The following is a 14,253-nucleotide window of genomic DNA, read 5'->3' as shown; positions in this document are numbered from 1 at the left end:
CTGGGCCTGTAAGAGACCCCGAGCTGCTGCTGTGCTTTGGAGTTCCCTGACCCAGAGACTCCCCATCGTGCTGCAGAGCTACCTAACCTAGATGCCCCCTCTTCCCCAGCTCTCCCTTGGGAGTTCCCTTGCCTTCCTCCACACCAGGCAGTAGCCCCTAGCACCTTTGGAAGGTCTCATGCCGTGAGGGGCTTCCCCGGCATGCAAACCTGTCAAAGTGTAGCGCAAGCCAGGCACGCCGGCTCACGCCTGTAATCTCAGCACTTTGGGAGGCCGAGGTGGGTTGATTGAGCCCAGGAGTTCGAGACCAGCCTGGACAACATGGTGAAACCCCATCTCTACAGAAAACACAAAAATTAGCCGGGCATATTGGTATGTACCTGTCATCCCAGTTACTCAGGAGGCTAAGGTGGGAGGATCGATAGAGCCTGGGAGATAGAGGTTGCAGTGAGCCATCATGCCACCACCCTCCAGCCTGGGCGACAGAGAGAAAACATGTCTTCCAAAAAAAAAAAAAAAAAAAACAAAAAAACACACAGCTAATATAAAACTTGTGTGCTAACACCATTTTGAGGTTATATTTTTCTCCTTGATCAACCCCCAAATCCCTTAAACTTAAACTTATTATAGCAGGGCAGAGGTGCCAGCAGACTTGTACTCCAGGGCACCCTTGTTAGCAGAAGGCCCTGGTGTGACCAGCCCTTCTCCTCCTTTGGCAAGGGCTGCCCTGTGGGATTTCCTGGGCAGGCACCGAGGCAGGTCAGTGTCCTATTGTTACTCTGTTAAAGTGTGTGCTGTGGCACAGATTGGGTCCCCAATGTATTTCATGAAGAGCTGCATGATGAGTACATGTGTGAACAGTAAGGGCTTGCATACAAAAACACATCAACAAATGCAGTAAATGGGCCTTGCAGCCAGGTGAAAGGTTCATAACGTCGAGTAGGCAAAGGGATTCCTGGATCCCTCTGCTGATGGGAACGAGTGATGGGTGGAACACCTTCAGTGGAAGCTGTGGTGGGAATTGTAGGATGCATCATGAGCTCTGGCCTCTCTTCCCTGGGGCAGTGGCCCCTGACTCTTTGGGGCAGAGCGCAGGGCTCCCCTGCCTTCGAGGCTGCACTTACCCGCTTCTCCAGCATCCTCAGCAGCAGGCGGAAACGCTCGTCCTCACGCAACCACTGCGGCAGCTCCTTCTCCCCGTGGCTCTTAGCTTGTTCCAGCTGCTCCTTGAGCTCCTTCAGCACCGAGATCTCCTGGGTCAGTTGGCTATGCCAGGTTCTTGTCGCCTGCAGGTCTAACTCCAGGTCCAGCGAGGTGCGGATCAGACGCTCGGAGCGCAGGGACTTGACGGAGGAAGGCTGTGGGGGTGGGGATGGCTTCTCTTGTTATTAGAGCTCTGCCCAGTGAGCCCACCCAGCCCCTTCCTCTGACCCTCAAATACCCTCTCTTTGTCTACCTGTAGGCATCCACTCCTTTCGAATGGGGCTTCCCCTTCCCTGGGAAGCCTGTTGTGAATTCTCCCATTCAGCTCATGTTTACTGGGCATTTATTATATCCCAGGAATGGTACTAAGCACTTCATTTCCATAACCTCGTTTCATTTTCACAAACCTAGGAGGTCCTGAGGGTTATCATCTGCACCGAGTAGGCTTGTAGAGGTTAAGTCCCACAGGGCGGGCATGTGTGGTAAAGTTGAAGTTCCACCTCAGGGAGCTGGCTGCAGTCCCCACCCGCCCTCTCTGTACACTGTGCCAGCTTCAATACTCTCAGCACCCTCCATATGTACGTTCTCAGTGATTGATTCCTGTCACTGTACTGTTCTGAAGTTGCTTCCCCAATACAGGTCTGTTCCCGCTTGAGGGCAGAAGTCATGTCTTCTTGATTTTGTGTTCCTGTAATGGGCCCCTATTGTTTCTGCTTGTCCAGCATTTGTTTCCCCAGCCTTAGAGTAACAATGCCCTCACCTTCCCTTGGAGATCTCCTCCTCTGCACTCAATCCACCTGCTTTGTGTGGGGCATCAGGGATAGGAATGTGACCTGAACCTGGCCAATCTGAATCTCAGTGACAGGTTCAGAGGTGAGTATGTTATCAAAGCCCAACCATTAATACTCCATTCTGGCACTTTGCTGAACTGCTTGGAAAAGAGGCAGTGTCTTTGCACCGATGTTGCTAAGCCTTCAAGATATAAACCTGGGACTAATCATGATCATCTTTACTTGTGGGGTGACCTGTTTGAGAATTAAGCTGTACAGAGGGAGCAACGCCATGAGAAGGGGGCTGAGGCCTGATGACATCATTTCAAACTTTGGATCAAGCCATGCCTGAAGGTAGTTCAACATCCTGGATTTCTTCATTAAATTAGACAACAAATTCCCTGTTTCATTTTTAAGCTGTATTTGAGTTAGTTTCTTCAGTTATCTATACGTAAAAGACCCTGATTAATTCGACCATTAACTCCCCTCCCATCACAAATCACTAATGATTAAAAAACAGTAATTCATGACTATGGGAGTCAGAATTCTAAAATGGTTTCTCAAATCCCATTCCTAATATACATGCCCTGTATAATCTCCTCTCCTTCAATTCCAATGCGACCTGTGAATATGAACTCTCACTCCCACTAATCAGTTGACTTTGAGTTAATCAAAAGGAAGATTATTCCAGGTGGTCCTGACTCAATCAGGTAAGCCCCTAAAAGACGGCCTGGGCTTTTCCTGGCTGGGCTCTTCTGCTGGCCTTGAAGAAGTAAATAAAGCATGTTGTAGAGACGGCCACAGGGCAAAAACCTGAGAGTGACCTCTAGGAGCTGAAAATGCTCCCCCAACCCCCCAGCTGACAGCTAGCAAGAAACCACAAGGCAATAAATTCTGCCAACAACTGGAGGCAGTGCCTGGATGCAGATGTTTCCTTAGTCAAGCCTCCAGATGAGGATGTGGCCATTTAACACTTAAGAGGTTTCAGCCTGCTAAAACCCTGGGTAGAGGGCTCAGCTAACCTGTGCTTGAACTCCTGACCTGCGGAAACTGTGAGGTAAGGCATTTGTATTATTTTAGGCTGCTAAAGTTTGTGGTGATTTGTTACGTAGCAATAGAAAACAAATACAATGACCAATAAGGACATCTCAGACACAGCATAAGAAGCATTACCATAAGACCTAGTCTCATTTTGCAAGGCTGGCAAGCATACTATTAGGAACATAAGACAGCTCTAGGAAGAATTTCTAGAACGCTCTTCTAGCTTGAACGTGGTCTGCTCTGTGCTTAAAAACGAGCAGGATCAAGGAAATTCAGCTGAATGATCTACATGGCTCAAGCACTCAGAGCAATAAATAAAGATTCTTTTGCTTCGTCTGACCCATGTCCAGTCTCAGAAGCTGGGCAGGCTGCAGTAGAGAGAGAACAGCTCAGGCAGTGCGTGGAAGCAAGGACCAGTACCCAAGGGCCCAGGCCCAGCCTCTGGACTCTCCTGACCTGAGGGAAATGTGGGCTCAGACCCACCATCAGGGGCTCCCTTAGTAAGTCATCCTCTTGGGTAAGGGGAACAGGGGGTGATGAAGGGGGCCTGCTTCTGGGGGGCCTGCCTTAGAAGGGAGCTGTGGGAAATGCAGGGGGAGCAAGTAGGAGATCAGTGGCATTTCTGCAGAGGTGGATCATGAATATCTGCTCCAAAAACTCCTAAGGAGCTTTGTTAAAATGCAGTCTTCAGGGCCCATGCCAGCTGCCTGAATTAAAGGGTCAGAAGTGTGGCCTTGCAATCTGCATTGTCACCAAGCTCCCCAGGTAACTTTTGGTGCTCCAGAGACTGCAGTACAAGCCAGCTACAGAAGAGGGGGTTGGGGTGGGGGACCCAGAGTGGGCAGTTGGTTGTCTCTGTCACCTGAGGCCACGTCCACTTTCTCCCACACCCACACACTCTCCCTTCCCTGCGTAGTCTCTCCTGCGTTGCTGTCTCTCTCTTGCTCTCTCCAGCTACCCCTCAGACTTGTTAGGGTGTAGGATGTCAGGCAAAGGACCAGATTCTGGCTGTCAGCAAGCAGTGCAGGAGAAGGGGGGTGCCTGCCCCTACTGGGGGCTGTTGGCACTATCTTTTCCCTCCATGCTCTCTTTTGCTTTGCTTTCTTTCTTTTTTTCTTTCTGACATTCTGGCTCCTGGTTTCTTCCAGTTCTGCAAACTCATTAGACAGAACTGCTTTAAACTTGTGTTGAAAGCCCAAAGTGGGGAGGGCCCCCTGCATCTGCTGCAGTCCTTAGTGGTCAAACACAAATCAGGGGTCGCTCCTTTGCCTACCCCCACCCCATCCGGATCGCTCAACTCAGTCTCCACTAGGAAAGGCCAGGAGGCTTCTGCAGGGCAAATCTGCAACCTTTTCCCTGTGGGCTTCCCTGCTTCAGGCTGGTGCTCAGAGGCACCCAGCTTCTCTGCCAGCAGGAGGGTCACGGGGCCTGGATGACAGACACACTGAGCAGAGTCTTGTATGAGGAAGGCTCCTGTCAGATGATGCTCTCTGACTGATGACTGTGACATGTTGGGTTGGTTAGTTCTTTTTTTGTTTTTTGAGACGGAGTCTCACTCTGTTGTCCAGGCTGGAGTGCAGTGGTACAATCTCAGCTCACTGCAACTTCCGCCTCCTGAGTTTAAGCAATTCTCCTGCCTCAGCCTCCTGAGTACAGCCTGGGACTACAGGTGCACGCCACCACACCCAGCTAATTTTTGTATTTTTAGTAGAGATGGGGTTTCACCATGTTGGCCAGACTGGTCTTGAACCCCTGACCTTAGGTGATCAATCTTCCCACCTCGGCCTCCCAGACTGTTAGGATTACAGGTGTGAGCCACTGCACCCAGCTGGGTTGTCAGTTCTTACTGACTTTGATTTCTATCTAGGAAGTCAAGGCCAAGTGTACACACTCCTCTTCTAACCTATTTGTCATAATAAGACAAATACATTTACCCTTTGGCACCTTCCCCAGTGGCTACACAGGCCTCATAGTTCACAAACATCTGTTCGCAAATACCAGCATGCTTGCGAGAGCAACATTTTTCAAGCCAGTGGCTGAGGAGAAATGGCCAGCCATCAGGAGACGTGTGTGCAGGACACAGGGTTTGGGGCAATGGGGGAGGAGCAGAAAAATAGCTTCGAGGTGACTCTTACCCGCTTCATCCGGACGCTGCGTCGCTCCAGGGAGTTTCGAACAAAAGGTGGCTTTTTGGACAGAGTGGAGCTGTCACTATCACTCCGATTCAGCTGCAAGAGAAAAGTCACGGAATGTTAAACATGGTCCGAGTGCATTCCGGAAGGTGCACTGAAGCCCAGAGGGAGGTCAGGTTCCTCCGCCCAGCACAGTCCTTCCTCTCCTTCCGCAAACGCCCAGACTTTCCTGTTCCGGGTTTCATTCTGACTTTTCCTTTCTTTATAAGTGAACATTCATTGAGCATGTAGTATGCACGACGCACACCGCTTCATCTCCATGCTAGTATCTGCAGGCTGCTAAATGCCACGAATATCCCATTGAACCTTTCCAACAACCCCATGTGATAGGAGCAAATCCATTTCACAAATGAGGTGACAGAAGCTTAGGGGTTGCAGAACTGGCCCAAGGTTGGCAAGCTGGTCAGTCGCACAGCAGGGCTGGACACTGGGCAGTGTGACTTCAGTGTATACTGCCCTCTTGACCTACTACACAAAGGGCATTTTTGTATCAACTCTTCCCTGGTGTCTACAGAGACTGCCTTTACTGACTTAAATGGAGCCGCTGTCAAGATTGATATTTAAAAAAGAAAAGGGCAGCTTAAAGGCAAAGCCTCAGGGACCATATCCTTAGAGATAATGGGGCAGATCGTAACTTTCCCGTAGGCATCCCCTCAATCACTGAGTTATCTATACTCTCCCCAGACAGCTAGTATTCCCCATCTAAGACCGGAAATCAGGCCTACAGTCAGGATGGGAAGCTTCTGTATTGAGAGTGTGTCCCGCCCCCCGAGGAGCACGAGAGAGTGGGTAGGATGACAGCACCCCCGGGAGGTGGGAGCAGGGTGGGGAGTTCTTTCTGAGTCCTATTTCCAAAGTTGGTGGGGTTGCCAGAGGCCGATGCTATTGTGCTTGTGTGTCTAGCAGCTGTCATTTCACTGCTGCAGGTCTCTTGAGAAGCTGTTTCTGTGGTTATTGATAATTACTTGTGATAATGATATTAATAGTCCTGCTAAGCTGACAAACACAGCAACTCCAGGGACAGACTGATGAAATAGCCACTGGGCTAGGCAGGGCCTCAACCAGAACCAGACGCTGAATAGTAAAAATAATGACTGCCACATGGAGAGAGCACCTGCTGCATGCCAGGTGCTTTAGTGACAGTTTCATTTAATCCTCAAACAATTCTAACGTGATAGGAACTGAGGCCCAGAGAGATTAAGAAGCTTGTAAAGTTGAATAGCTAGGGAGCATCAAAACCACAGTTCAAGGCCCAGTCTGTCTGGTTCCAAGGCCACCAGCTCTCCTGGCTCCAGCCTGCAGTTAGGGCTCAGAGCTGAAACTAACGTGCAGGTGGAAGGGTGTGCCATCTTGACAACTGGGGTAGGTTCATGTAAACTGGTTGCATGTGGTACCAGAAGGGGGTTTTTTCTTTTCTTTTCTTTCTTTTTTTTGTTTTTGTTTTGAGACAGGGCCTCACTCCTGTCGCCCAGGCTGGAGTGCAGTGGCACTATCTCGTCTCACTGCAGCCTTGACTTCTCGGGCTCAAGTGATTCTCCCGCCTCAGCCTCTCAAGTAGCTGGGACTAAAGGCACATGCCACTGTGCCTGGATAATTTTTGTATTTTTTGTAGAGACAAGGTTTCACCATGTTGCCCGGGTTGGTTTCAAACTCCTGGGCTCAAGTGATCCTCCCACTTAAGCCTCTCAATATCCTGGGATTACAGGTGTGAGCCACTGTGCCCAGCCTTTTATTCTACATTGTTTTAATCCAGTGGTGGCACTTAAAGGATATGTGTCCTACCGACCAGAAATGGGTATCGGGATAATTGATCCTTAAGTTGTAGTTGTTTATGTGTTAAAGACTATATTATATAAAAGAGAGACAGAAGCTACATTAAGTCCTTGAATTTAGCTTTCTCTAATATAAAGATACTTCAATGCATACTGATGCAGAGAGTAGTGAAATCATTTAGAGTCACAGGAAACTAGTTCAGGAATGAGAATTTAGGACAGGCTGTGTCCATTTGGTCAAAGTCGATCAACCCAAAAATGTGGCAGCACTTCAGATGAATACACGGGGGCTGAGGAGAGCTGCAGGAAGGGTAATTCATGGCCCCTGGACTTCAAGTTCAGTAGGGGAACTCAAGACAGTGAAACTAACCAAGTGACATAGGCACAGATGAAGACCAAACAAGGGAGCCACTCAGCAGGGGATGCCTTTTGTGCAGAGGCCAGCATAAGGGGCTACTCACAATCAGACCCAAGGAGGCCAGAGGAAGCCCCTCAGGAGGTGGCTCTGAGCAACAAAGAGGCTGCAGGCTTTGGAGTTGGACTCCCAGCTTTGCACTTAGTAGCTGTGTGACCTAGAGCACAGTGCTTTGGGTTTTTGAGTCTTAGTTTCTGTGTCCATAAAATGGTGTTCACACAACTCACCTTGCAGGGCTGTAAGATTAGATGACACAGAAAATACGTTTTTTGGCTGCGGGTGCTCGAAGTGTTGCTGATTAGCATTTGAAATCCCATCCTGTGGGTGGGAAAACCCCACCTTATGACTTGGTGGGAAACAAAGCCCACCCCCCAATGATGAAGCTGAAAGTAGCAGAACCTTGCTTTTACTGCCTCCCTTGCAGCTAGAGGCAGGCACATGACTAGCCTCTGTCAGTTGGATGCAAATGCTCCAGGCCTTGAATCACAACCTGGTGACTTGCATCCAAGTCTGTTACTATGCCTCTTGAATTGAAACAGGCCACTCTTTCTCTCCTTCATTCTACAGATGTGCCAGGTTTGTTGTTATCTCAGGGAAAAGCCATTAATGGTAAGTAGTGGCAGTGGCAGCAGTGACCAGAGCTTCCATGCCAGCTGGGACAGGAAACTGGTGGAGGCATAAATATTGAATGCCAGGGGCAGCAGTGGGGCCGGCTGGGGCCAGGTTTTGTGGCAGCATTGGTGAAGGTGTCACCCAATTGGCTTTGTGGTATAATTTTGGCTGTGGTCTGGCCTTCCTAGGTCCTGATTTCTGAGGCTGGTTCTACAGCCTTATGATGAGTGTGTGAGCTCCTCAATTTACTTTCCCCCAAATTTTCCTGCATATACTGCTCACTGTCCATTTCCATTGCTTGCAATGAAAAACCCTGACCTGTATAGGCAGGAAGTAGAATGCTATCAGTTACAGACTGAGACACGTGGAGCTGGCTGTGGAGGGGGCAGGGTGGAGGCATAGCATAGCCCCAGCATGTCTCTGTTGGAAATTTGGTAATGCTCATCTTGTGGGTGCAAAACAAAGGGTTAAATAGTTCCCTGCTATACCTCAGCAGACAGTCTCCATGCCTGCAGAGTTTTAGAGGAAATGATAGAAAATCTTCATGATGTTGTACTCTTGGCTACATCTTGTAGCCTTCAGTAAGTTTTATAAAAAGAGACATAAGCTTGAGCTGAAGTGAGCCAGCTAGAAAGCAAAGAAGGAAAAATACACGACTTTGCTAAAAAAAAAAAAAAGGCCCTTTCTACCTGTGGCATGTGATCTCCATTGACTGGGAATCTCTTAATTTGTGATCTTGCAGGGTTAGAAATGGTACGAATAATAAAATACGGGAAGTGGAAGCATAGTGCTTGGTGTGTTACAGATGCTTATTTAACTAGGACAGGTGCTTTTTGTTATTTGAAGATGCCAATCCTAGAAAAGGGTCACTTAAAAGTAAATCCATTTAAACAGGGAACCAGAATTTTACAGAAAACACTGGGGAAAAATGCTTGAGGTTGAGTCTATAGGTGGAAAAGATAAACGTTTCACCAAAGTTATTCTATTTTATATTTCCCATTTAACAAAATTACAACCACATTCTAATCCTGATGAAAAAGAACGAGTGAAACACTAATATTTTTTGGTGAGATTTTTCTAATGAGTGACATTCTTCTCTGTGTTTGATTTCTACTGCACGTTCATAATGGCAGTAATTTCCACTCCCCCCCCCCCCCCCCCCAAAAATGCAGAGGGTTATCCATTGTCTTAAGGGCTTTTCTAAATCATTCAAATTATTCATGTTTTCTTTTTGAGACAGAGTTTCACTCTTGTTGCCCAGGCTGGAGTGCGATGGCCCGATCTTGGCTCACTGCAACCTCCGCCTCCCTCGTTCGAGTGATTCTCCTGCCTCAGTCTCCCAACTAGCTGGGATTACAGGCACGCGATGAGCCACCATACCTGGCTAATTTTGTATCTTTAGTAGAGAAGCACCGATTGGATTTTTCTCTCCTGCAGTTGTGAGCCAGCTTAATTGCAGCATCTTCTACCTATGATTTAGGAAGCCCAACATCACATTCAGTGACTTCAGGAAATCTTGCACCTTGCGCAAGATATGAAGCCAACATGCATTGTTACCTGCATTATCTTTTCAGCTGCTTACAAGTTCAAACAATTAGCTAGGGCTCTACCACAGAAGGGAGAGGTTTATGTTGCTCCTAGGAGGGACCGCAGGGAATGTTTTCATGAAGACTCATTTGACAAGCAGCCAGTCAATCAGTAAAATTTTCACATTATAAAGAAATGAGCTTCTCTAATCAATCTTATATACTTGTAGGCCTTGAACACTGAATACTCAGATAATGAGACCCCTCCCTTCCTCTCCCCTTCCCTCCATAACAATAGTCACGTAAATGGCAGGCAGAGAACCAAGTGTGGACTCCACAGGCCTCCCCTTCTGTGACAACTTTTTGGGACATTAGGCAGGAAGGTTCTGTTGAGGGCCTAGTTATTATTCAGTGGTTCTATATGGTGGGGGAAGGAAGGATATTGATATCACTGGAACCCAGGATTCAGGTAAGGTAGGCACATGTCTTATCTGTGCTGCCCCATGGAAGGTTAGGAGCAAGGGCTGGTTCTGTAGCTCCATCAAAAGCATGACCCCTCAGACTCAGTAAATACTGAGACCCCCCATGCAGGGTAGAATGAAGGAAGGTGGGCTGGCCTAGGAAGGGGAAGGGGTAGGGGAACTGGAAAGCAAGGAAAATGAGGGTATGAAGGAACAAAGACCACTGCAGGGCTTGCACATTCCTCTGGGTATACAGGAGCTGGTGGGCAAATGAAACAGGTAACGAGGGCCAGGTAGAGGCCAGAGTGGACTGGAAAGCTCCCCACCTCCATCAACTAAGGACAGTTGCCCCCACCTTGGTGCCAGCCAATTGCTGCCAATTGTGTGTGGTCTGTGGTGACATACAGTCTCTTTTTTTCAAGAAGAACTGGAATTTTATGTCAAACTCTTCCTATTTTATTTTATTTATTTTATTTGTTTGAGGCCAAGTTTCGCTCTTGTTGCCCAGGCTGGAGTGCAATGGTGTGATCTCGGTTCACTGCAACCTCCGTCTCCCGGGTTCAAGGATTCTCCTGCCTCAGCCTCCCAAATAGCTGGGATTACAGGCATGCGCCACCATGCCCGGATAATTTTTTGTATTTTTAGTAGAGACAGGGTTTCGACATGTGGGCCAGGCTGTTATTGAACTCCTGGCCTCAAGTGATCTGCCCACCTCAGCCTCCCAAAGTGCTGGGATTACAGGCATAAGCCACTCTGCCCGGCTTTATTTTTAATTGCCCTTTAGGTTAAAAATAATTTTTTTTTAAAGACAGGTCTGGCCGGGCGCGGTGGCTCAAGCCTGTAATCCCAGCACTTTGGGAGGCCGAGACGGGCGGATCACGAGGTCAGGAGATCGAGACCATCCTGGCCGACACGGTGAAACCCCGTCTCTACTAAAAAATACAGAAAACCAGCCGGGCGAGGTGGCGGGCGCCTGTAGTCCCAGCTACTCGGGAGGCTGAGGCAGGAGAATGGCGTGAACCCGGGAGGCGGAGCTTGCAGTGAGCTTAGATCCGGCCACTGCACTCCAGCCTGGGCGGCAGAGCGAGACTCCGTCTCAAAAAAAAAAAAAAAAAAAAAAAAAAAGACAGGTCTTACTCTGCTGCCCAGGCTGGAGTGCTGTGGTGCAAACATGGCTCAGGGCAGCACTGGACTCCCAGGCTCAAGCTATTCCTCTGCCTCAGTCTCCCCACTAGCTGGGACTACAAGTGCATGCCACCATGCCCAGCTAATTTTTAATTTCTTAGGTGGAGACAGGGTCTCACTATGTGGACGAGGCTGGTTTTAAACTCCTGGCCTCAAGTGACCCTCCTGCCTCTACCTCCCAAAGTGCTGGGCTTACAGGTGTGAGCCACTGCATCTGGCCACCTTTTTAATAAGTTTTAAATGTTAGCAGCAGGCTCAATTAAAAAAATAAAACAAACTAGAAGCCAAATAATACAGATCTGCTGTAATTTGGCAGCCTCAGGCTGCACCCTAGAATTGCCCTGGAGGTGGGAAAGAAACGCCTGTGTGTCTCGGGGACACTGAGGGGTCCCCCTCTGATCTCAGCAAGTGGTTGCAGGAGGGCAGGGCAGAGTGTGAACAAGGAGGAAGTCAGTTGGTTGGAATTATAATAACATTGACCAAGTACTAACTACCAAGCCTTTTCTATTGCTTGTCTAAAACAATCCTATAAAGTAGGCCCACCTGAGGAAACTGAGGCTCTGAGGTGTTAACATGCCCGAAGTCACCCAATAACATAAGAGTAATGGGCTTTGCACCCAGCCCTGTGTGAGGCTCTCGGCTACTCTGAGGGGAGCAGAAGGGGTCTGCACGCTCACTTACCCGGCAAATGTACTGGCTCTGGGGTCCCGGGGAGAAGGTCTTAGAGCGGATGATAGTGCTCCCTCGAAGAAATGGCCCCGGGGACGGAGTGCCCACCCTCCGGTCCTTGGGTCGCACCACTGTGGGGGATGGGGCCGGGGTCTCCGTGTTGGTCTCTTTGTCCACCTGAGGAAGAAGTCACACCTTGAAGCCACTAGTGTTCACAGAGTCTCAGCCACCTATCAGAGACCACTCAGCTGCTCCTCCTCCCTCCTGTCACCTCACCTTTCCCCACAGACACACCAGGGTTTCCTTGGCATTAGCCCTGCTAGATGAGCTCAGCCTGGTGAAGTCAGGACAGTACCCAAGGCTGGGTGCACCGACCCCCACCCCTCTGTGGCACGTGTGGTTGGGGGCTGGTGGGAGCACATTCAGCCTCCAAACAAACTCACATGAGCAGTAGAGGTGTCTCAAAGTTTTGAGAGTGTGATGTCCAACGTCCTGGACGTCACACTCTCAAAACCTATAAACCAAGTCCATTTTGAAAAACCACACCCAAGGCTTCCATAGCCCTGGCAAAGTACTACAGTTGCTTTCATTGAATTCTGAAGGCAACCAGCTAGTCTTGTTTTTAAAACCAACCCATCAGGTTTTTTACTGCCCATGCACAGTAGTCATCAGGAAAACATAAACAAACAAAAACACCTACATGCAGGACCTTTGTCAGCCTAAATAGTGCCTTTATATAATTTTAAGAAAGGGCACCCCCTCTGGCTGGAGAAATTGCAAAATGATGCCCCCTTGGTGTGGAGGAGTTAGAACTGGGGCCCAGATCCTACTGCACCCGCCGTGGCCAGGCACCTCTGTGCGGTACTCCAGCTGCAGCCTTGCTCAAACACGGCAGGTGCTCTAGCTCCAGGAGTCCTGGAGCCAGCTGTCTGTGGAGAGTGAATCCTGCTGTAACATGTGACCCTAGTGCAGCAGGGGAGCAGGCAATAAAGGGAGTCTGGCCTTTTTTCCTATTGCACTATGGGCAGACCCACATGAAGAAATACATTTTCAGAGCCTATCTGCAAGGTTGGTATTATTGTGCCCATTTTAGAGATGAGAAAATGGAGGCTTGAGAGGGATGAAGTCATCTGCCTAAGACTACACAGCCAGGGAGTATCAGAACCAGAATTCGAACCCAAACCCATCTGACTGCAAGGCTTGAATTCTATCCAGAGAAGTCAGGGAAAATGCAGAAGGCAGAAGAAAAGAGATGGGTGAGTTGGCCTCTCCCGGTTTACCATCACCAGAATGACCCAAAGGTGACTCCATTGTGAGGGCTTGTGCCCTGATGCTGGAGGCCAAGACTTAGCTCTGAGTCTTTTCTGACTGCTTCAGCACAAGAATTGAAGGCTCTTTCTCCGCAACAGCCCTTCCATCCCCCCAGCCCTTCCTACCTTTAATGCTGGGTACCCGTCCATATCAGGTGAGGCTTTCTCAGTGAAAACATCCTCTTCTTCCTCCTCCTCTTCCACCTCCTCCTCCTCTTCCTCAGCTACTGCCTCATTCTCACTGGTCTCCTCGTACCTCCTGTGATGACAAAGCACTTTGGTTACCCACCCAGAAGTCACTCTGCCTCTGTTCACCTGCCTTTAAGTACATCCAAGGGAGGGCTTCCAATCCTTTTGATGATTGAGGATACATTAAAAAAAATTTTTTGGGGGCCAGACGCAGTGGCTCATGCCCGTAATCCCAGCACTTTGGGAGGCCGAGGCAGGCAGATCGCCTGAGGTCAGGAGTTCAAGACCAGCCTGGCCAACATGGTGAAACCCCATCTCTACTAAAAATACAAAAATTAGCCAGGCATGGTGGTGTGCATCTGTAGTCCCAGCTACTCAGGAGGCTGAGGCAGGAGAATCGCTTGAACCTGGGAGGTGGAGGTTACAGTGAACAGAGATCGCACCACTGCACTCCAGCCTGGGCAACAAGAGTGAAACTCTGTCTCAAAACAAAAAAAAAATTTTTTAATGAGGCATAATTTGTTTCCAACAAAATGCATTTTCAGTGTACAGTTTGATGAGTTTTGGCGAATGTATTCACCTATGTAACCACCACTGCACTTGAGATGTAGAACATTCCATTCCTCACCAGAATTCCCTCCTACCTTTTCCCAGTTTAATCTCCCGCTAGGCAGCCACTGATTAGCTGTTGTTACAGATTAAGTTTGACTTTTCTAGAGTTTCATGTAAATAGAATCAGACAATATATGCTGTTTTGTCTCTGACTTCTCTGTGTCTGCATAACGTTTCTGAAGTTTATCCATGATGCTGTATGCATCAGCGGTTCATTCCTCCCTTTTTTTTTTTCTTTTGAATCAGAGTCTCACTCTGTCACCCAGGCTGGAGTGCAGTGGGACCATCTTGGCTCA

At 48.8% G+C, this 14,253-nt stretch overlaps 1 protein-coding gene across 4 annotated transcripts in view; it reads right to left on the bottom strand.

Annotated features, from left to right (window-relative positions):
• Window positions 1–14,253, bottom strand: part of WWC1 (WW and C2 domain containing 1) — a 173,874-nt gene that overhangs the window by 3,340 nt on the left and 156,281 nt on the right. For 2 of the 4 annotated variants that reach the window (XM_025389035.1, XM_025389038.1), the window contains 4 exons: window positions 13,283–13,415; window positions 11,859–12,023; window positions 5,150–5,242; window positions 1,125–1,358 (listed from right to left, as the gene is read on the bottom strand). In XM_025389035.1, coding sequence (XP_025244820.1) covers window positions 1,125–1,358; window positions 5,150–5,242; window positions 11,859–12,023; window positions 13,283–13,415 — 625 coding nt within the window. Of the gene's footprint in view, window positions 1–1,124; window positions 1,377–5,149; window positions 5,243–11,858; window positions 12,024–13,282; window positions 13,416–14,253 lie in introns of all 4 variants that reach the window. The other 2 variants (XM_025389036.1, XM_025389037.1) reach the window with 1 other exon arrangement.

This window comes from Theropithecus gelada, chromosome 6 (genome assembly GCF_003255815.1).
Source record: "Theropithecus gelada isolate Dixy chromosome 6, Tgel_1.0, whole genome shotgun sequence".
NCBI classification, from domain to species: Eukaryota; Metazoa; Chordata; class Mammalia; order Primates; family Cercopithecidae; genus Theropithecus; species Theropithecus gelada.
The sequence above is the reverse complement of the archived record's forward strand: the minus strand, read 5'-3'. Positions and strand labels throughout refer to the sequence as shown.